This window comes from Dermochelys coriacea, chromosome 25 (assembly GCF_009764565.3).
Source record: "Dermochelys coriacea isolate rDerCor1 chromosome 25, rDerCor1.pri.v4, whole genome shotgun sequence".
NCBI lineage: Eukaryota > Metazoa > Chordata > Testudines > Dermochelyidae > Dermochelys > Dermochelys coriacea.
Genome location: NC_050092.1, coordinates 12,368,757 through 12,391,887, shown reverse-complemented (window position 1 = coordinate 12,391,887; position 23,131 = coordinate 12,368,757). Strand labels below are relative to the sequence as shown.

Below are 23,131 nucleotides of genomic sequence, written 5' to 3'. Positions count from 1 at the left end.
GGCTTCCGCTAAATGTCTAAGCTTGCTAGAGGGCTGGTGAGTGGGCAGCAGCTCACGTGCATCTGTGTCCCAGCGTGTCAGCACGCGTGCGTCTCCGCACACGTGTGTGCGCGCTAGCCACCGCCTCATAGAGCACTGGGCATCTTTCAGGATGTGGGCACGAGCCACCGCATCTCACAGCGGGTGTGTGTTCCTGTCTCTCTCTCGGGGTGCGATCGTGGCTCCGGGCGGCAGCGGGCAGCCCACTCTGATTGTGCAGGGGTGCCTCCGAGCGGGCGTGCACATGGCTCGGGGTGCCAGTGGGCACCCCGGAGGAAGACGGCGCGTGTGCTGCAGTTGTGGAGTGCGAGCGTATGTCAGTGCCAACGCCCGGGCACAAGGAGGTAACAGCCACACCCCAGGTGCCTGGCACTTCACTGAGCAAGGATACTATGAGCACGTGAGGAACCAGCCCTGCCCTTTGCCTTGGGGCGATGGGGAGGGCCCAGGATTTAACTAGATTGAGGGGAAGTTTTGTTATCTGCCACAGCAGGATTAACATCCTTAATTAATTAATGCATCCGATGAAGTGAGCTGTAGCTCACGAAAGCTTATGCTCTAATAAATTTGTTAGTCTCTAAGGTGCCACAAGTACTCCTTTTCTTTTTGCGAATACAGACTAACACGGCTGCTACTCTGAAACCAGGATTAACAGTCATGCTCGCAACACCCTCCCTCACGGAGTGGCACCAGTACACAGTGAAATGGGGTAAGGCGACCACCCTCCTTTGTAAAGCGCCTTGAGATCTACTGCTGAGAAGCTCCAGATAAGCTCTAGAGAGAGGTATTCGAGAGAGCCAGGCAGTAACACCAGCAGCTGCAGAAAGCCCCCTGGTAGTGGGGCCAAGGCAGAAGTCAAGTACCCCTCCCTCCAGCCTGTACAACCACGACGGACACCCTTGTGTCTGACCCACTGGGGGCTGATCCAGGGACCTAAAAGCACGAGCTTCAGCTTGAGCTCAAGAATGAACCCTCCTAGGTGGGCCTGTAACAGTCTCACCCACTCTGTGGATGGGGCACTGTCACCCACTCATCAGCAAACTGCACAAGGTCTCACCCAACTGAGATTTCAGGAGGAACGGGGCTAGTCTGGGTCTGAGCAGGGGGCTTCCTCTTCTCACCAGTTAGTGGATGCAAGACCGTCCCACCCAGAGTCACCCAGGTGCTCAGTCATTTAATCCTTAGGACCAGAGCTGGTGGGGAAATTCACTGGTTTTCCCCTGCAAAAAAATACTTCTACAAAATTCAGATATCTTGGTTTCTTTTCTGTCTGTCTCCACATTTCAAGGCCAAAAACATTCAAGGAAAACAGGTTTTTTTCACAAAAAGAAAAGGAGTACTTGTGGCACCCTAGAGACTAACAAATTTATTTGAGCATAAGCTTTCGTGAGCTACAGCTCACTTCGTTTTTTTTCACAAAATCTCTGCTCCGTCAAAACACCCTTTCCTGTTTTAAAACCCCCTTCGGTGGAAAAATCCCAAACCTGCTTGATTTAGGACCCAAGGGTTTCAAACTGCTCTGCAGACAACAACGAGTTAAACCTCACAACAGTCCTGCAGGGAAAGGTTATCATTCCCATGTGACAGAGGGGGAAACCGAGGCACGGATCAGGCTCCGAGGCAGGAGTCCTATGCTTCAATCACTTCCCTACTCTCTCCTCACCACAACCCAGGGGTCCTGGCTCCCAGACTCCTTTGCACTAACCACCAGACTATACTCCCTCTCCAAGCCAGAGGAGAACCCAGGAGTCCTGACTCCCAGACCTGCCTCGTTCCCCACCTCCCAGAGCCGGGCAAAAGCACCCGATGTCCTGTCCTCAACTCTTGTGCCTTAAACACCTTCCCTGCTGCCCCCAGGAGGGCAACAGCTTCTGGTCCTCCCCAGTCTGATTGCACTTTGGGCCTCCCTTTTCCTCTTCCCAATGTCCTTCCCGAGCCAGCCAACCGGCTCCCCTCCACCAGCTCTGCCAAGACACAGTGCAGGCAGAGATAATGGGCCAAGGGTTCCTTTAAACCAGAGCCAAGCCAATTTCCCACTAAATAAATAAAGAAGAGACAAGCCCCAATGGGAGACAAAAGGCTCCGCGGCTCTTTGAAGCCTCATGAATCTTGCGTCGTGGGCGATTCCCAGGCGATGCTGAATAAATCATGGCAATCAGGAAAAGCCAAGGAGATGCTGCCAATGGGGCCAGCCAATCACAGCCGGGCCAAGGCTCTCTGGTTGCTACTGTGACAGTCAATAGCACCCCAGCAGCCGGAATATAAAGGCAAAGAGGCTTTCAATTTCCTTTCCTGGGCTCTGGACCATGCCATCAAATATAGATGCAAGCGTGCTTGTTAATTCCAGCTCCATCCTGGGTTTCTGGGCCCAGCTCAAGACAACAACCATCCGTGGTGAAATAAAAAGCGAGAGTCGGCGTTGTGAAAAGCAGAAGGCTGGTGCCGATCAGCCAGGGTCTTCACTTGCAAAGGGACAAGCTCCCCAAAACCTTCAGGGACTGGGACAGTTTTTATCAAAGTCTTTACTCAGGTTGCAAGCTCTTCGGAGCAGGGACTGTCTCTCACTGCGCATATGTACAGCTCCCAGCACAATGGCCTTCTGATGCCTGACAGACTCTGGGCGCGACCATAATGCACATAATAGAAGGATGTGAGCTTGTAAAACTCCACCAGCTACTAGATGCATGCGGCTATTAGTAGAACCAAGAATGCTGATCTAGAGCCCAGTTTAGCTCTTTGGGGCAGAGACCATGTCTTTGCTCTGTATTTATACAGGACCAAGAGCAGAAGGCCCGGTGCTGATGCCTCACTTTACACACACAAGCTTCAGAGGGAGCAGGATCTAGCTGAGTGGTCATCAGGGTTGACATAAAGCAGATGGGTCTGAGTAACCACTTCAGCCCATCTCTTAGTTCCACCTACAATACCTGCCTATTACATAGCGCTTTCAGTCATTAGATATCAGAGCACCTTACAAAGGAGGGTGGTATCATTAGCACCACCTTAGAGATGGGGAAACTGAGGCACAGAGAGGGGAAGTGATTCACCAGTGGCAACACTGAGACTAAAACTAAGGTCTCCGGACTGCTAGGCTGTATCCTGTAGATCTCCAGCTAATGGGGTTTGATTGCCAGATGCAGACAGGGCTGCAAGCGGGTTGCTAAGAAACCCAATCAGGAGATCATAAAGACCTTTACATTAAAGGAAAATTGGGGAGGTTGAAGACATTTCCGCTCCTTGGCACAGGGACCCTTTGTCTGAGTGACATGCTCATAACATCCGTGGGCATTAGAAACCAACAACAAATAATAGAAAGCAGTGGAATTTCCACCACATAGTAAATCCAAAGGCCCCATCTCTGACTGCACCTGGGCAAGTGGCAGAGGAATCCCCGCGGGACAGCCCTCCATAATATCACAGCATCACAATGGGTTTGTTTGCCTCCGAGGAAGGATTTAACAGGAAAGCAATAACCGCCCCCTCCCTCCCTCCACACACACACCTTGCACGCACCCTTTGCCCATGGCACACAAAGCCCCCTCCAGCCAGCCTTTCCATCAGCTGCTTTAATCAGCATTTGTCTTTCTGTTCCAGCGGGCAAATGAATTATTTAGGTGCCGCAGGTTCCCAGCTGTGATGGGAAATGAGGTGTGGCTGCTGGCAGTATTTCTCCAGCCTCGGCTCCTCCATCCCCCACAAACTCCATCCCTGGGAATGCGACTATGCCTGGGGGAGGAATTCCTATAGGACACTCTCTAATCCCCACTCTCTCCCAGTCTGGTCTCTCCTCCCCCCCTCCACTTTTCCTCTTGTGCTTTGTCTTTCTCCTTCTACCTTTCATTCCCTTCCTTGCTCCTTGTTCCCCTGACTTTCTGCATGCCTTCCCTCCTCTTTCCAATTATCCAGCCCTTCATCAGATCAGATGAGTTGACCCCCCGGCATCTGTTTAAACAGCTCTCATCTCCAGATCACATATTGTTCATCGAACATCTAAGCCCAGCTCCCTCCCTGGCGTGAATGGCCATTGCTTCCCTGAAATCAATGCAGACATGCCAATTTACCCCTGCTGACCACCTGACCTCTCGGGCCCAATTCCTCATAGCCTCAACCTGGCCCAGCCATTTACACCAATTAAAAAGAGCATAACACACAACCAGATCAGACCTATATCCATTCTGCACTGGTGCTCGTGAGCGCACAAGGAGACCTGGGCCTATCAGCTCCTTGCTCCTGCAGCTCCTTCAATCGGCAGACGCCCACGACCCAGAGAGAAGCAGCTCAAAGAATGAGAGACATCGACGCTAGAGTTGGTTTAGATTGTTTCCCTTAAATCGAATGCTTTTAAAAATCATTCCCTCATTAACCTTCATACCAACCCCAGCCCAGCTGCAAAGGGGCAATGCTCACACAGATGGAGAATGCATATTAACCCTGGCTGCTGGGCACATGCCCCATTCCCAGAGGTAGAAGGCAGAGGCCAGGGTCAGAGGCCAGCTGGGGCATGCTCAGGTTCTAATGAAGTAGGAGCTGCATTGGAGTTTCCTGGGACCGGGGTGAGTGTTGAGATATTTACCAGGGATCCTGAGGACCTCCCAAGATTTGATGGCATTTTCCAATCTTTCCTTTCCTGTGCTTGCCTTTCACGCAGCGGGGGAGATGGCCCAGCGCATGCTGACGTCAATGTGGAATCTTGCAGTTGATGTCAATAGAAGTGGGATTGACTCCTCGTTTGCGGGGGTGTAGGCAACTTGGTTTTAAATCAGGGCTGACGGTGCAGGGACTGAGTTACAAATGATAGCTGCTGAATATCACTTGAATGAATCGTTTTGTACCATGGCAAAATTTACCCACTTCAAATCAAGTGAGATGGACGAGCTTCTGTTCCGTACTCAGCATTTCCTTTGTGCATGAATGCAGTCCCAGAAGAATGCACTCCCTAAGGCTCATACAGACTGAGGGCTGGGTTTTCCATAGTGGGCATCACCCCACTGGGGTTCTGTGTTCGGACTTGCTGGGCTCCTCTGAACATCTGGCCCTTCATGGAGCCATACACTTGTAGGAACCGACATGATCATCTAGTCCAACCTCCGACACCAGATGGGCCAGAGTACCCCACCCACCAATTTCTGAGTCTACCCCACAGCATCTGTTGGATCTGCAGCACCTCTTTTAGGAAGATGTCCACTTGCGATTGAAGGACTTGAAGTGATGGAAATGCCACAATACCACTAGGTCAGTTGTTGCAGGAGTTAAAAACGAGTCCCTTATTCCTAATCTGAATTTGTCTAAACTTCTGCTTCTAACCATTAGATGCTTGTTCATGCTAGATAAAGAGCCCGGTACTAGGGAAAACTCTTTACCACGCAGGGACTTGTAAACCATGATCAGGTAGGTCACAGTCTTAACTCTCCTTTGGATAAACCAGATAGATAGCAGTTCTCACTCAAAGGCATTCTAACCACGTCAGGAAAAAAAATATTGACTCCTTTTTAATTAGCTTCGATTCCCATCCTAGCATCTTTCTGTCCTTGGCCTCAGATGCTACCAATGGCAGAAGCAGGGCTCCTCCAGTGACATCATTATTCCCTTTATTTTGCAACATCATTTTCTTTAATGAAAACAATCCAAAGTATTCGCTCCCCCACCCCTCTCACTACGCACAGATTGTAAGGCCAGAAGGAAGTATTAATCTGACCTTGTTGCATAGCAGAGGCCGGGATGAATAATGAAATATCCACAAGATAAAAAGGGAAAATGAAAACCTATCTGGTTTTCTTAAACCATAACATTCAATTCGATGCCACAAATTTCACTTTTCCCCCCTACTAAATATTTGACCAGTCATTATCTTTGGCCCCCTTGTTATTCACCTCTCTGAAGGCTCTTGTTACCAAAGGAAGGCTGGCCTAATGAGTAGGATACTGGACAGGTGACTAAGAAGATCTAGGTTCTATTGCTTGGCCTGCCTGTGACCTTGGGCAAATCACAGCTACCTTGCACCTCAGTTTCCCCACCAGTAAAATAAGGGTAATATTTCTTCCTGACCTCACAAGATAGAGGAGAACTGTACCTCGGAAAGAGGCATGTTGCCTGGGCTGATGTTTCTCCTCCTACCCATTGTCTGTCACACCTATTGAGCTCATGGGCTCTTTGGGGCAGGCCCTGCCCCTCCCTGGGTGCTGATGTGGCACCGAGCCCCACGGCTGGAGCTCCAAGCTACAATGCAGATAACAATCATCTGGATTTTGCTGGCATGCACACAGCCACTGTTCCTTGCTGTGCTCCAGGCCTAGTCCAAGCAAGTGGGTCATGTTATTCACACCATGCTGTAACCACTTGGCGACTCTGTAGCGCTTCCCAGCCGTAGATCTTCAAGCACTTTACAAAGGCAAGTCAATGTCATAGCCCCATTCTACAGAGGGGAAAACCGAGGCATGGACAAGTTCTCTCCATTGGGGGCAGAAAAGGCATAAAGTGCTTGATGTACAGCCAACAGCCCCATCAGCCTCCCCTTAGATCTCCCCATCTGCAATGGGCGTTTTAGTCTGGGGGAACCTGAGTGAGTCATAGATTTGTATGGCCAGGAGAGACCATTGGATCACCAGTCGCCCCTTTATTGAACCCAATAATGTATGTTTGGCTAGAGCAGGTGTCCCAGACAGGCATCCTTCCAGAGAAGCTCTAACATTCGCTTTAGCAACACAGGGCTCTTCTCTGGACCAGAAAGTGCATTCTGAGCGTCGGAGCTCACTTCTTCTCAATGCAGCCGGCACGCACGTGCGCGCTCTCCCGCTCACTCAGACACACACAGTGATAGGCTGAGACATGGGACAAGCAATCTGAGGCCTGTGTTATTTTAAGGTTCTCATCATTATAAATTAATGTCATGTTCTCTCCAGAGGGGGATTTAATTCTTAGCAGCTATGTAATTCTTCACACCTTCCAAAGGCAAATCAACTCAGCACAAACCCAGAGAAACGAGTGACCCTATGCTCATGATTAGATCCCTGGCCCCAACCTGAGTCTTTCTGCTCGGGTGCCATACCTGGGCGCCAGTTGTTGTCCCCATTTTATAGCTTGGGGAAACTGAGGTAGTATTGGACTTGCTCAAGGCCACTCAGAGACAGTGGAAGAGCTCGGATTAGAACTCAGAGCTCCTGTGCTCACAGCACCAGCTGCTCTGAATGTTCCCCCCAACCTTTTTAGATCCCTCCCCATTGGCAGCCACCATCTTTCTGACTACAGGCTGGAAGCCAAGGGAGGGGGAAAGGTCTTGGGGTGAGTCATTCAAGCTATAATAAAAAATACTGGATAGTAGAAGCAGTAGAAGCCTAACCCCCTTCCCCCCCCGCCCCATGCACAGGGGTAACTGCAGGATTTATGCTGCCATACGGAGACTCCCATTAGATAGCAGCACAAGCCAATAGATAGCAGCAGCACTTGGCTGGGATTCCGGAGACCTGGGTTCTAGTCCCATCTCTGCCACTGACCTGCTGTGGGACTTTGGAAAAGTTGTTTCCCCATATGTGCCTCAGTTTCTCCCCCTCCCCCACTCTTTTCTATTTAGATTGGAAGCTCTTTGGGGCAAGGGCTCTCTCACTGTGTGTATGTGCAGCACCTTGCACAACAGAGCCCTGATCTCACTTGGGACGCTCAGTGATTCAGATGCCCATAGTAACGCCTTATGCCCAGCCCCCACATAGGGTTCAGCACCATGGACAGAACTTAGGGTCTCTTCTGGCCTAGCCACATCTCTGGAAGAGGCCAGTGGCTGACATTAAAGTGACATAGCTGGAGGTAGAGAGTGGCCCTGTGGACACCCACACACAATTAGTAGATAAATTAGCACATGCAGACTGACCAAGCAAGATTGAGAACATGCAACAGGGAGCAATGTGGGGCTCGTTATTTCACTATAAGGTGGGTGGCACTTTATGTAGAGGACTGATGTGCACCTGGCCCCAGTTGCTAATAGTCAAGGGCCTGTGGCAAGGCCAGTGGAATCTAGTGACCAGAGCAGAGGACTGGGAATCAGGACTCCTGGGTTCTATTCCCAGCTCTGGGAAGGGGAGGGTGGTGCAATATTCAGGACATCTGGGTTCTGGTCCCAGCTCTGCCATTGACTCACTGTGTGGCTATGAGTAATGTCTTTTCCCCTCTCCGGGCCTCAGTTTACTGATCTGTAACTGTACAGGTCCCCAGGGAGGTGACGGTGCTTCATTATCTGACATTGGCCAAGCGTCTTGACATAGAGGTCATGAGCCAGGCACCCGGCGGCGCAGATCGCCCCCCGAGGATCTGGCTCAGTACCGTTATACACTCCAAAGTGTTTTGATAGCTTTGGGAAAATATCAGCCAAGAAATCAATTCTGAGAAACGGCTCCTGCCCCCTGCAAAGCTCTTATCTAACTTGGCGGCAAGCTCCCAATGTGGCTCCCGGCTCTCACTGCCAATCCAAGCCACTATCCCAGTTACTAGCTCTCATCTGGCATCAGCTGCTGGCCTCTGTCCCAGCAGAACCCCAAGACTTTGCCAGAAGGGGAAAGAAACTCCACTCTCCCCCAGCCTTATGGCTGATCAATGCACACAAAAAAAGCCTTTGATTTCCAGGGCCAGATCCCCAGCTGGTGCCCAGCACCATAACTCCACTGAACTCATTAAAGGTGACGATTTACACCTGCTAAGGACCTGGCCCCGGTTCTAAGTCCAGCACAAACCAGCCCTTCTGAAGTGTCTCATTGCACCCAGCAATACAGAAAGGGATGGAGCTTTAGCCCTCTGCACAGCAAGGCCTAGCCGAGGGATCCCCTCTTGTGACAGCCCCCTCGACAGTGACTGACGGAGCTAGGCCATCTGGACCTGCCAAGACACTTTCCATAGAGACCCATGTGCAATCTCCATGGGCGAAGAGGAATTTCATTCGCCCTTTGCCTCCCTGGGACTATCAGTGCTCCCCATACGCTCTGGTTACCTTCCCCAGACCTGGAGAAGAGCTCTGGGAAGCTCGAAAGTGTCTCCCTTCCTGCAACAGAAGCTGGTCCAATAAAAGGTATTCCCCCCCCGCCCCCTCCCACACACACCTTGTCTCTGTCTCAGCCTGGGACCAACACTGCAAACGCTCCCGTGTTCATTTCCCGGAAGTCTAATTCCCTGCAGCCCTGCAAGAACCTAAGTGACGGTATCCATGGATACTCCTGATGAGGGGTAAAATCTACTGATCCTGACATTCGGGAGCCTTCCTCTTCGCCATGGAGATCTGCCGGGGACACGACGCGTCACCTCGGCCTGCGGCTCTCACGAGGCAATGGCCAATTTTAGTCGATGCAGCACCAGGAGGGGACGGGGACGGGGACGGGGGGGGACAATAGCATTGTGTTGATTGGCTCCTCCATGTGCTAGAATTAAAATCACTGCTAGGGACTAGATCTATTCTGCACCATCCCCAGGCTCGGGAGTCTTCGCTACCAGCCCAGATGTTGCGGGGAGATTCCTGGGGTGGAAAGCCAAAACAGCTTCCCCTTGCTTAGCCAGGAGCTGGCTTTGTACCCAGAGGGAGCTAGAAGTAGGTGGAGAAAGAGCCGGGCATTCATAGGGAGGGGTGGGAGGGGGGGTGCGAGGTGCTTCTGCTGTCGTCTGGTCCTTCTAGGGCGTAGGTCAGCGAGGGGGAAGTAGGCGACTGGGTGTAAAGCATCTGCCTCCATCTCCTGTTGGTACAACCTTGGCCAATAACAGGAGCTTCTTCCCTAACACTCCTGGCCTTGTGTCCCATCCGCCCCACCCCTCGGGGAGCTGGTTCAGTTCCTGCAGGGTTCACCCTGCTATGGGACGTTTGATCCCCAGCAGCACGGGGTCAGAGGGGAGCTGTGCAAGAATGGGACGGGTGCCCCCCCTCCACAGGGGGGCTCCCAGGGGAGGTTTATTCTCCATTGGGACCAAGCTGATGGAAAGAGGAGTTTGTGACAGTGAACAGAGGGTGAATAATGAATGAGCAATCAGCCTGCTATGGGCCCCCCCGGCTGCGAAAGGCAGCGGCTTGGCCAGTCTGCTCCCAGCAGCTGCTGTCGTACAGATGCCCTTGGGAATGGGGTGCAGAGAGCTGGGTGGGGGGAGCACGAAAGGGAGAGGGAAACACACAGCGAGGTTACAAAGGGGTGTTGTGGGAGGGGGCTGCATCTGCTGTTGCCTGGCTTCAAATTAGTGCAGGTCAAAACTCAGCCCCAGACCCCACTCTCACCCCCAGGGGCGCCCTCCAGCTCAGGCAGGCCAGCAAGGGGGGGGCTGCGTGGGTGGGGACAGAGGTGTAGGGGGTTGCCAGTCACATGCAGTAACTGCAGAGAGCAGAGGACAGTCCCGCTGGAAGAAAAGCAGCATGTCCATCACAACAGACACCAACTCTGCACGGCAGCCCCCTCCCCGGCAGCTCCCAGGGGGCATTAAACAAACAGCATGTTGTTACCAGCTTCCACTAATTGAAACCGGAGTCAAGGCTGGTTCCAGGCGAAGGGGGACACAGCTGGGGGAGCGAAGGCGGGGGGAGAAATCCAATAACCAGCAGCACAAACAGCCCCAAGGGAGGGTTTGCCAGACCTAGCCCCACCCGCCTATGAACATACCCCAGGCTGTAGAGCAGGGACGATTACAAACCAGAGACAGCTCAGTGCATCCACGCCCCCACACCAATAAAGCCAACGCAAGCCTCTCAGGAAGTAAGGGGGCATCAAGTGGGCACAGAGGGGAACAGAGAACCCCACACCAACCAGGCCTGGTGGTCCGGGTTCTCGCCAGCAGCCTCTGTGCAGAGCCCAGTCTCCAAGGCCCAACTGATGGGCTCATAAGAAAAGATGGAGAAAGCCGGAATGAAATAACGAGGCCACATCTCACAGAGCAAGATCCTGCACGGATGGCCCTGCTGCAGCACCTCCCGGCCTGTGCAAGGCCTAACAACCCGTTGCGATCCCAGGGATCTGTATTCATTTCTTATCTGTTTTTGCTCTGAAATAAACAAAGTGTCCCGGGCTCAGGGCCTGCCTTGGGATATTTATACTTCCACAAATCACCAGGAACCAGGATAGATCCGTTTGGCGCACACCCCTGGGCAGATTTGCGTCTGCCAGCCCCTGCTATGGGGGGCGGGAGACCTAGTTGGAATGATTAAAGGGAGGAGAGATAGGAGAGGAAGTAGGAAAGTGAAGGGAGGCAGCAGGCCAGATCCTGATCTCAGGGACACTTGCGTGAATCTGGAGTCACTCCACTTAACTCAATGGGATTTAGGGCTAGATCCTGATCTCAGTGGCACCCAGAGTCACTCCCCGACTTCAGGATCTGGCCCTCATGCCCAGTGAGGCTGGTGAAAATTCAGAGCCAGTACCCTGACAACTCTCATGAAGCTACTCCAGATTTGCACTAGCATCCCCGAGATCAGGATCCAGCCCCCAAGAGGAGATGCAACACATTCAAATTCTGCTTTCTGTTACCCCCACACAATCCCCCAGAAGTCCACAGGAATGGAAGGCAGAACTGGCCCCAGTATGGGTTGTATACACAAGAGAGCAGAGGTGCTAGAGATGGAAAGACCTAGGTGATTTAGGCTCTCCATTGGAGGCCTCCCCTCTCACTGCCTCAGTTTCCCCTCCCAGCTTTTATCTATCTGGTCTCTTAATTGCAAACTCTCTGCGACAGGGACTGTCTCCCATTGGGTCCATGCAGGGCCCGGCACAGTGGCGCCTCTAAGTAACAATACAGTACGTTTCACAGCGCACCGTCCAGCCCGGATTTAATGGCCACCCAGGGGAGACTCTTCCACAGTCTCTGAGATCTCACTGCCAGGACAAGAGTCCAAGCCCCCCCGTCGACACTCCCATTCTGCCTGAGTTCTGTCAGATCTCCCCTGCGCCGTCCCTGCCCCTCCCTCCTGCCAGCACCTGCAGACACAGCGATGGGATGCGGTGGGCACCTGGGAACCAGCAAAGTTCAATTCCCAGGAAACTAGGACAGGTCCCAGACCATTTCAGGGCAGGGCAAAGTACCACCTGCAGTCACACCAGCAGGGCTGGCCTTTGATTAGGGCGCTGGGATGGCCCCAGCCAGGCTACTGAGTTTCTGCCTGTTTTCAAGCCTCCCCTGACTTTTTCTAAGTTCTCCAGGCCCCTGGCTTCGCATGGAGCAGCAAACACGGGGTGGGGACAGGCCATGAACTGAAGAACAGTGGAGATGTGGAGTGGGTACAACTCCAGAACGGAGAGGGGCAAGAGACAACAGTGGCCAGGCAGCAGAGGGGAAAATAATGGGGGCGGGGGGGGGTGGAGACAGAAGAGGACTGGCTGTCTCCTATGCCCTGGGATCCCACCTCCTAACCACACCTGCCCCAGCTCGGTAAGTGTCACCCAAAATTAGAGGGTCCATTAGCACAGAAGCATCAATTCACCCCAAACGGGGAGGCAGAGCCCTCCGCCTGCACGGCCACGCTACGGTCGGGTGACCTGATTTTACAGGGACAGTCCCAATATTTGGGGGGTTTTCTTATATAGGCTCCCAATACCCCCCACCCTCTGTCCCAATTTTTTACACTTGCTATCTGGTCAGGTCACTGCGGAGAGAGCCTGACACAAGAATACGATGCAAGAAGCTGTTTAAAATCATCTGTCACTGTACTTCAATCCTGACCTGCAGCCCCCCTGCTATCTCAGTCCTGGGTTCCCCCCAGCCCTCACCCCCAGCTCTTCTGGTGCCCCTCAATCCTGACTCACAGCCCCCCTGCTACTCCAAACCCAGGGCCTCCCCTGCCATTCCCAACCCTCAGTCCTGCCCTGCACTCCCCTCGGCAGCTCCAGTCCTGGGTTCCCCCCCCCCCCCGCAGCAAGACGTCAGTGCCTTGGAAAAGCTATTTCGCAATGAAATTCAGGCCGGTCTCTACAGGGCTGTCAGACACTCGGCATTCCCAAACGAAGCCAGACACCAAGCCCCGGTTTAACGTTCTGCCCCTCCCAATTATGCCCCAGGAGTACAGAACTCGGCAGTCCAATTCAAGATGCCGGCCCCGCCCCCCTCCCATGAAAACACCCTCCGGATCCAGGAGAGATGTACAAGGCCCAACCGTCAGCCACCACTCAGGCCTCCAAATTTCAAAGCAATGCTGCCAGCAGGCTTCTAGGGACGCTGCACGGCCAGGGGGACTGTTTGATGTGTCATCGCAAAAAGATGGAGGCCCAGACTGTTCGCGGTCACTAAGATATCCCCTGGCATTTTCCCCATGAGTCAGGAACCCCAGCGTCCTAGCTAGATCCCAGCGTGGGGCGATGGGGGCGGAGGGTTATGTGCTCCCTGAAATTCCCTGCATCGAAGAGACGTGTTGGGCCATGTGTCTAGTGCAGCACAGCTGCAGCTCAGGGAGTGCACGCGGGGGCGATCTGGGATGCTGCTGGATGAAAGGCAATATGATATCAGGCCAAATTCCTTCCTGGTGTAACTCCACTGGAGTCAGCGGAGTTACACCCAGGATGGAGCTGGCCTATTATTGTGACCGATGCGCAGAGTGGGTAGGCTGTGAGGGTAAGAAGATGATGAGCCAGAACAACAGACCCTGCATCAATCCAGCTCCCCGCCGCACCCACCACCTGGTCACCTCCCCTTCCCCCAGCACAACAGAGGTTCCAGGGCCCTGCCTGGCTGGGCAACAGAAACCCCCCCTCCCCAACATCCTTGCAATCCCCCCGCCATGGAAGCGGCGAGCTGTCAGGAACCCAGCAGGAGCCCACCATGCCCACTGGCTCCCAGCAGCACTGTAACCCTTTGTGGGAAGCCCAGCTGCCATTCCCTCCCCCCCTCCCACCCCGAGTCCATAGCTGCGTGGAGGAATCCGAGGTGCAGAGCCCTCCGTGCAGAGATGGGGATGGAGAATCAGCCCAGTGCAACGCTGTATAGCCACAGCAGCATGGAGAGGTGGACAAAAAAAGACAGGCAGAGCCGCTGTCATGGATCTCTCCGTCTCTCTCTTGGTAGAACCTGCCCTACCAAGCAGCACGCGCAAAGCCCTGGCTGCTCGGCCCACATCTAGCCCTGCTCTGTCTGTTATGCAATTAACGCCTCTAGAAAATCCACACACACCTTGCCATTGTGCGGAAGCCATCGGCAGCCAGGCAGGGCCAAGGCTCTGCCTCCCACTGCAGGGAGCTTTGTTTCCGTTCTCCAACTCAAAGGGTCCCCATTCTGGGCTCCCCACTAAACCTGCTAGATCTGATTTGTCATCACAGCGCCACATCGGCCTCAACCCGAGCCAGGACACACATTCTGCGACCACGTTCCCCCCAGTCCAGGTACCTCCCTGCGCCATGGGGCTAAACATGGAGGAGATGATGATGTCGACCATTCCCCAATCTCCCTCCAAATAAAACAGCGCATGGATCAAAAGCCCCACCGCGATCGCTCCATACAGAGACCGCAATCCCCAAATGTGCCCCCCACCCTCTATGTCTCCTGCACCAACCCCCCCAAGATCCCCTGCAGCTTCAGGAAGGCTGCTGCTGACCCTGCTTAATATGCAACTCAGGTTGGCAGCCTGAATATACAGCTACCAGCCGGGGGAATACCATTCCTTTTCTCCCCTGACCCTCGTCAGCTGGCTTTGTCAGTTGATTGCATCTGAAATATCCATTGCCTTTTGCTTTACCTCGTCTCCAAAGAAGGTCGAATGCAGAAAAGACAGGAACCAAAGCAGTCCCATGTAGCCTGCATCCTGCAGCAGCTGATGCTGTATCTGTCTCTCTCCGTCTCCTCCTAAAGGGCTGGGTCCTTGGAGTGGAATTTTTTACAAGTGCGGGGCTCCCAGCCCTAGGTGGCAGCAGATCCCATTTGGCTCCAGCTATTAGATCTAATGCAACAGCAATGAAAAAGGAAAATTCAGGGTGCAAGGCAAGCTGCAAAGGAGCGTGAGCCTTGGAAAAATATGGGGGTGGGGTAGGAGCAGGGTGGGGAATGCACAAGACCTGAAGAGACAGCCAGGGAGACGCCGACGGTGCCAGAAGCATCAGGGGGACGGCCGGTCGCATCTGAAACAATCAGATGAAAATACACAAATCTCATCTCAGACTAAGCGAGGCCAGCGATCAACTGTTCTCCACAGCCCCCGGCTGCAGGCTGAGAAGAAATCAGCTAAGTTTGCAGCAAGGGAGATTCAGGTTGGATATTAGGAAAAACTTTCTGACTATGATGCTAGTTATGCTCCGGAAAAGGCTGCCATGGGAGTTTTTGAGAACAGGTTGGAGTGAACAGCTACTGCTCGGGGATGGTCTAGGTTTACTTCATACCGCTTCAGCGCAGGGGTTGGGACCTCTTGAGGCCTCATCCAGCCCGATGTTCCTATTATTCTATTCCGTAAATGAACAAAAAAAATCTTTCCAGAACCCGCCCCCCCCCCGAGATTGTTAGAACCAAGAGAACTTTAATAATCAAATCTGTTGCTCTACCATTTATTTCAGTTTAAGTAATAATTCAAAAGCTGCCTAGCCACGGCTGGAGGTACCGTGACACACCATTAACACCACCGTGGTGTCTCAGCTGCCCTACTACAATCGCTTCAATGGGAGCTCAGCCGGCCACTTGCAGAAACTCCTTCCTGACCCTTATGATCCAAGAAGCAAACCCTCCACCGTTTCCAAACCCCATCCCCATCAGACACGTGTCTTCTTGGATTCTCCTTTAGGTAGGGTGACCAGATGCCCCATTTTTAAGCCCTCCTGCAGGTGTCCCAACTTTTTCTTAAAAATGGGCAAATTGTCCCATATTTTCTGTCTCCCCTATTTCTTTTTAACAGGGGCTCCGTTAACTTGATGTTAATTTGAACGTTTGTACTGTATGGTTCTGACTGATTGCTGTTGAACTCACTCGAATAAGAGTAATTTAACCAGGGGGTCCTGTATTCAGCAGAGGGAAATATGGTCACCCTGCCTTTAGGCCCTGATCCTGTAATTCTTCAGCATCTGCAGGATTGAGCTCTTACTATTCAATTTCACTCTCGGGGGGGGGGGGGTGCAGAGCATGGCCCCATTGACGTCAGTGGGGGCTTTCTAGGTCTATTTCTAGTCCATTTCACTTCCTGGTTCTCAGGCTCTCATACTGAGGACAAGTAACAGCCCTTAGTTATCTGGCATCTTCGATCCCTAGATCTCAAAGCCCCTTCGCAGCGGGGTTAAATTTCATGGTCCTCATTTTACAGATGGGGGAAACTGAGGTGCGGGAAAGAGAAGAGACCTGTCCAAAGTGAGCCAGTGAGTGAGAGGCAAAGCCAAAAAATAGAACCCAGGAGTCCTGACCCCAATGCGACTCCCTTCTCATCTCCAGACCACATGGCCCCTCCCAGAGCTGGGAGTACAATCCAGGAATCCTATTTCAGCCCTTCCACTACCTCAGCCTATCAGGGTGATTTCCTCCTTTTATACCCTCCTGTCGGGCAGCGAGACTGCTTCCCTTTCGTCCCTTGCCCCAGCCTTTTCAAAACCAGGGCATAAAGGGGAACAGGGGTTTTGTAAGTTGCAAAATCAACACATGGACCCTGCAGGATCCTACAGTATGTGTGTCGGAAGGGGATATAATTCTTCCTGATCCTCAGCCACACTTGTGCCCTGGAGCATAGAAATCGTAGCTAAGGCTTCAGAGCAGTTCTCAGCGGAGACCCCCACCCCTGCCCTAACTCTAGAACAGGTCTAAGTTTAAAATCAGGCCACTCTCCCCATGCTTACACCTCTCGTGTGACAGCAGTGCAGAGGTGAAACGAATGACCTTGCAGCCTCCCTGCCTGTGCAATCACATCCTGCTCCCTTCCTCTCCTGAGGGCTCCTGGTCAGTTCTGTTCTAGCCTCTTGCCCAGTCCTGGCTGCTCCAAACCAGCTCGAGCCATGAACATGCCTGCACCTTGCATGCTACTCCACTCTGCTATTTACAGCGAAACAAAGCAGCAGTGGGAGAGGTCCCTGGGCATTTCCTAGTGTCCTCAGTTCCTGGGAGGAGAAGGGTTGAGAAAGGTGCCGCAGGAAAGGACCATCCAACTCCAGGAGATTTCACTGAACAACCTCTAACGACCTTGATGCAAACTCCCAGGTAAAGGGGAAGCTGGGTTGGATCCTCCTCCTTAGTTTTCCCACTTCTGCCCTGCCCTGCCCCTGGGCTGTAACTAACTGGCCACATTCTCAACAGGTGTAAACCGGGGTCACTCCCATTGCCTTCCAAATTAGGCTAACGTACCCCAGGGGAGGATCTGGCCTGTTATTTTGTGAAAGAGGAAGGCAGCACTGCTGTCTCTCAGGGCATCTCATGCTTTTCTTGAAGCCCCAGCACTTTGGTCCACATGATTAAGTGGAAAAGAGACAACTGAGGGGGGATAAGCTAGAGGTCTATAAAATCTTGACCGGTAAAGACAGTGAATAAGGAAGTGTTATTTACCCCTTCTCATAACACAGGAACCAGGGGTCACCCAATGAAATGAATAGGCAACAGGTTTAAAACAAACAAAAGGAAATATTTCCATCACACAACATGCAGTCAACCTGTGGAACTTATTGCCAGGGGATGTTGTGAAGGCCAAACTTATACTGGGATTCTAAAAAGAACTAGATACGTTCATGGAGGATAGGTCCATTAATGGCTATTAGCCAGGATGGGCAGGGATGGTGTCCTTATCCTCTCTTTGCCAGAAGCTGGGTATGGGCGACGGGATGGATCACTCGATCACCGGTTCTGTTCATTCCCTCTAGGGCACCTGGCACTGGCCACTGTCAGAAGACAGGACATTGGGCTAGATGGACCATTGGTCTGAGCTTGTATGACCGTTCTTAGATTCTTAATCTCACATTTAAAAAAAAAAAAAGAAAGCCACGTGTCAGGCCCTTCTGGTTGCAGAGAAGGGCATGAAAATCTGACTTGGGGGTAGGCTAAAGGCTGAGAAACCAGGAGACAGGGAAAAAGGGCCCACATGTTATTTTAAATCTCATGCTTTCTAAGCCAATCTCAGGATTTTGAGGGTCTGAATCATTATTTTTGATTGGGATTAGCGAGAGTGGAAGGGATCTGATTAGGGATCAATCCAAAAGTCACCATTTTCTAAAAAGTGAGTCTGGGCATAAAGGGCTTGATTTCCAGATAAAGGCCCCATAAAGGGCTTGATTTCCAGAGGGAGAGAGCTAGACAACTTCCTGGAAAAATAAAATAAAATAAAGACACCTCTTTGAAGGTGTCTCAGGTTGGGCCCCCCCAAAACTGAGGCACCCAACTAGCGAGCACTTTGGAAAAGTTCAGCCAGAGGCAGCAGCACCAACTGGATTCTTCCCAGAGGCTGCAGGGGCAGGCTGGAAGGGGCTCCGCTGAGAATCCAGCACCGCTCTTGCCTCCCCTCTCTCTTCCCCTTGTGCAGCTAGGCAGGGCTGGCCGTGATCTGCCCCCTTCTCTGCAGCTCATCTCCATTTCAGGGCGTTTTACCCATGATCGGGGTGGTTTCCTCTCTCTGCCCCGCCCCAGCCCCAGAAGCAGCCTGGCCGATCAGTGCAGTTCAGGGAGGATTCCAAGAGCAGCTCCAGCCAGACCCCAAAGGGATCAATAGCGTTGAACGGAGGCGTGTGCCCTGCCTGGACTCAGCAGCAGCCAGCTCTGGCCACATTAATCTCCTTTGCCTCTGAGCGGCTGGGGCTGAGTGCGCTGGCCACAGACTGCACACGCTTTCTTCAGCCCCTGCTCCTCACTCCTGGCACCTACTGCCCCCCCCCCCGGCTATTCCAGTCCTGGGCTCTCCTATACACAGCTCTGCCAACACCCTGAACTGCAGCCCCCCTGCTAGTCCCGCTCTGGGAACCCCACACTCAGCTCTGCTGATGCCCCATAGTTCAAACCCACCCCACTGCCCCTCACTCCTCAAGTACAAAGTATTCCATGCCTGGGCCACTCCTCAGGAGGGGGGAGGAAGGGCTTTAACTAGGGAGCCAATTAGTCAAGGTCATCATCAGTCTCTGCGCAGGAGTGGGGCTCTCCACTCACACAAGAGTGACAATTAAAGCGACTCTGAAATAACCTCCAGCAGACGATCAGACCCTTACGTAACAAAGGATGGCAGCTCTCTTGGACAAGGACTGTTTCTTTGTGCTGTTTATACAGCACCTAGCACGATGGGGCCTGGCGCCATATTGAGGGCCCCTGGGTGCTACCATGATACAGGTAATAGGGTGACATTTAGATGGGGGAATTTAAGCCGGATAACTGGAAACATTTGCTAAAGGGAAGAGCTGATTGTGTGTAATTATCTCCCAAAGGGAACTGAGAAAGGGCTCGTGGTTAAAGACATTTAGAGTTGGAGTAGACAAAGCTCTGTTTATCTGCCCACATCAGCAGGCCTCCATTAGCGTTTATGCTCACCCCCTCCCTCCCCTACAGCACATGGAAATATTAGCCTCATCTTAGAGAATGGAGGGGCAGGGTAAGTGCAATGATTTGACCAAGATCACCTGTAGCAGAGCCAAGAAGGCTCAGGCCCATGCCTTAACCCCAAACCCAGCCTTTCTCCCTGGAGAGCCACCCTGCACTGGCAGGAGCTGGATGTGGATGGCTTCTCCGGCTGCTACATTTAAAAGCCAGGTGTGTGAAAAGACAATAGAGAAGACCCAAATGAACCTAAAAAGCTGCTAGGGAATTTCAAGTTGTGCATCCAAATTCTAGCTGAGAGTTGTGCATCTGATTTAGACTCAACATCTCAGGAAGGGTTAAAAGCTCTGACCCCAGCAGCCAAACCTACACTGCTGTTTCAGAGGAAGGATTTTGCAATGCAAATCCTCTCTGATCACTGGTCAAAGAGAAAGAGGCAGTAAGTAAATTTCACATGATCTCCAGAAATATTGACCAAATGGGAATAATCTCTCAGCGACATCTGCTGGCCAAAAAACATTACCCGGCTGCAAGCCAGCCTGGCCTGCAAATATCATTCTGGCTCTCAGGCGGGGTAGCCTGGAGGTCATACGGTTTTACTACAACAGCCTGGGCAAACTTCAGTCATCGAGACAGTTCCTGGAGCCATGGTAACGGCCATGTAGCAATATTTATGTTCCTGCCACCCAGAGGCCAGTGCATTTCAGCACCGGCGTGATCTATAAAGCGTAAAACACCTGCCGTTATGGTTCTGCTTGATGAAGCAGAAAATGGTGGTAAGAGTAGCGGACAAACACACCGAGCACAGAGAATTGCTGTTCCTCTTCGGGGATCCCGCTGCACCACGCTCCAGCCACTTTGCTGTACCAGCAGTGCCATCCCCGGCGTCTCGTTATTATGCAGGATGGCACAATAGAACTTCTTTCGCGCTGATGCTCCTCGTGGGTTAAGAGAGCTGCATTCTTTACTCAGACCATGGCTGGGGTACCTGGAAAACAAACGGATGTAACAGATACATCTTAACAGTGAATGTCTGTCCCCGGCCATTCACATGGAGATTAGGTTTGGTGCACAAAGGACATTCCGACACCAGGCAACCCAGTTCTCTCATTTCCAAAGCCATCCAAATCCTGGGTTATTATTTAAGCTCCTGGACAGGCAGTCATTAAGGGACAAGGGGAGGGTGCAAAGCCACTTTTTGAATCTAGGCTACTCCAAAGAGAACAAAGCCGGTAGAGCATGAAAAGGCTTTTTAGAACCAGCCACAAAGATCCCCTTTTGAACCCTGCTGCTAACTGACCTGACGCCCCCATCATATGTTCCACCAGATGCTAGCGCCAACAAAGAGCAAGTAAATGGATGGCAGCCATGATGTATTCACTGCGGGCGCTGGGCTGGGCACCAAGGCTGCAGTAGTTGTTTTGGTGGGGGAGTGCTGGGGGAGGTAAATCTAATGAAAGATCCTAGATTGGTAGATCAAGGCCAAGCCGCACTACAGGTACAGCACAGAGAACAATGATACAAGCTTCCCACTAACACACTTGTCTGTATCTTGTCATATTTAACTGTAGACTCTTTGGGGCAGGGGCCAGCTTTTTGTCCTATGTCTGTACTGCACCTGGCACAATGGGGTCCTGCTCCAGGAGTAAGGCTCCTAAGGGCTACAGTAATAGAAATAAATAATCTCTTGGCCTGGCTGTAGAAAAGACCATCTTTTTGAGGTTGTCCAAGTCCCCCGACTTCTCTGCTGAAACTACAAGGATGGTGATGTTGTGGACGCATGTCCAATAGGAAATGGAATGAGACCCACCTGTTCTTTTCACACAGGCCATCGAACAGCCATCAGGGTAGTTACCATTCTGGTTCCGGTTGACCTGAGCCGAATTTGCTACCTGCATGCGGAACTGAACGGATAGCAATTGATGCGAGACCATTATGTAGCATCTTTCAGCCCCAAATGCCCCAGGCTAGTTTACAAATCAACCTACCACTGGAGTGCAGCGACCTTTGGGGAGAAACATGGCAGCCATTAAACGTGGCTGGGAAAGTGGCATTACCAGCCTCAGTTATAGGGCTTAAAGAACAGTCAGAGCTTCATATTAGGCACACTAGAGTTAGAGGAATTATTCTCCCTGCTGCCCAGGATTCATCCCAACCCTCTCTAGCCGTAGTGTGTGAGAGGTATCCAAGCCTGACCTCACTTAGCTGGCAAAATTATAAAAGCACAGGCCAAAGGGAGACCTCAGTAGTTTGAAGAAGAAAAGCAGCCAGGTTGCTCCAATCCCCGTGTTTTAAAACATGTTATCATGAGATGTACTTAGAGAAAGCTCCCAAAACTCTGCATTTCAGTCTGAGGGAACGGAAAGACACCAGCACTACCTATGACAGGTTTCAGAGTAGCAGCCGTGTTAGTCTATATTCGCAAAAAGAAAAGGAGTACTTGTGGCACCTTAGATACTAACAAATTTATTAGAGCATAAGCTTAATAAATTTGTTAGTCTCTAAGGTGCCACAAGTACTCCTTTTCTTTCAGCACTACCTAGTAGCTTGCAGAACAAGGAAACGGGCTACCATTTGTTTGGGTCATTGACTGATGTTTCATACACTTGCTGCCACACGCAGAGGGAAATCTGTTGAACCCACTTGGGATTAGACCCTAGAACAAACAGACATGGCAAACCACATGGACTTCTGTTTGACCTTAATATTACTAGACAAGAGAAGGAAAAACTGATGAGACCAGAGCTGTGTCAGGAGGATTGAAGACTGGAGAACCAGGGTCTGAATACACAAGCCCTTTTATAACCATGCTTCTGCCATCAGGAACCTTTAGTAAAATCCTGTTTCCATGGAGTATCAATTAGTTTTCAACATTGTGCTACAGAAAGCAATGCAGCTGTAGGGGCGCATGCTTAGGACATGGTATTTTAGACAAGTCCCATTAGGGTTTCATTTATTCAATGTTGTTTTTCTTTCCGATTTTACACACACCCAACAATGAAACCAGTCTGATTTGTTTCCATACAGGTGTTTGTTTTTAGTGGGAAAGGATTCAGGACCTCTCAAGAGTACAATTACTGAAATCAGCATGGCATTTCCCATGGCAGACCACGTAAGGAAAAGTTGCATTCACATTTCTAGTCCATCTTCAGTGTTGTTCTCGAGCATTTGCCCATAGATTATGCCAGATGAGATTTTTCTGCACACTGGGATGCATCATTGGCCTAAAGGGTTTATTTTGTGATATATTAAAATGTTTTTGGATGTCATGGAAGCTTGGAAAAAATTATTTTCATCCTTTTCTGTCAGCCACAGATTATTACATCCTTCAGATGTTCAGAGTAATCACCACATTTGTTTACTCTGTATCAGCATCTTCATGGAAGTAACAAGAAAGGCCCTAGTACAGAAAGCAGCTGTACACAGGAGGGGAACATACATGGGACACCAAACCAAAAAAACACTCAATAGCTTTCAAAGAGGCAGCAATACCATACTAACAATTTTTAGAGGTAGAGGATATTGACATCTAACAATCCAGAGTGCATTCCTCAGACTAGAGCATCTAACAGCCAATAAACCTGATCTCTGCCTCCCTTTAATATTCAATATGTACTTAAAAGGTGACCATGCAAGATTCCAGAAGACTAGGCACATGGCCTGCCGCCTACCCCCGTCATACCACAGAGGGGTA

General features: G+C 51.5%; 1 protein-coding gene and 1 long non-coding RNA gene across 3 annotated transcripts in view; one reads left to right on the top strand and one right to left on the bottom strand.

Annotated features, from left to right (window-relative positions):
• Nucleotides 1-14,846, bottom strand: part of APC2 (APC regulator of WNT signaling pathway 2) — a 47,589-nt gene extending 32,743 nt beyond the window's left edge. The window contains exon 1 of one of the 2 annotated variants that reach the window (XM_038384250.2): nt 14,705-14,846. In XM_038384250.2, coding sequence (XP_038240178.1) covers nt 14,705-14,758 — 54 coding nt within the window. In that variant the 5' untranslated portion in view covers nt 14,759-14,846. The remainder of the gene's footprint in view (nt 1-14,704) is intronic. The other variant, XM_043502679.1, reaches the window with a different exon arrangement.
• A 2,132-nt stretch (nt 14,847-16,978) lies between these two features.
• Nucleotides 16,979-22,706, top strand: LOC122457489. The gene is made up of 2 exons (XR_006277035.1): nt 16,979-17,130; nt 22,465-22,706. It is a non-coding gene; the product is annotated as an uncharacterized LOC122457489 (long non-coding RNA).
• The last annotated feature ends 425 nt before the right edge of the window (nt 22,707-23,131 follow it).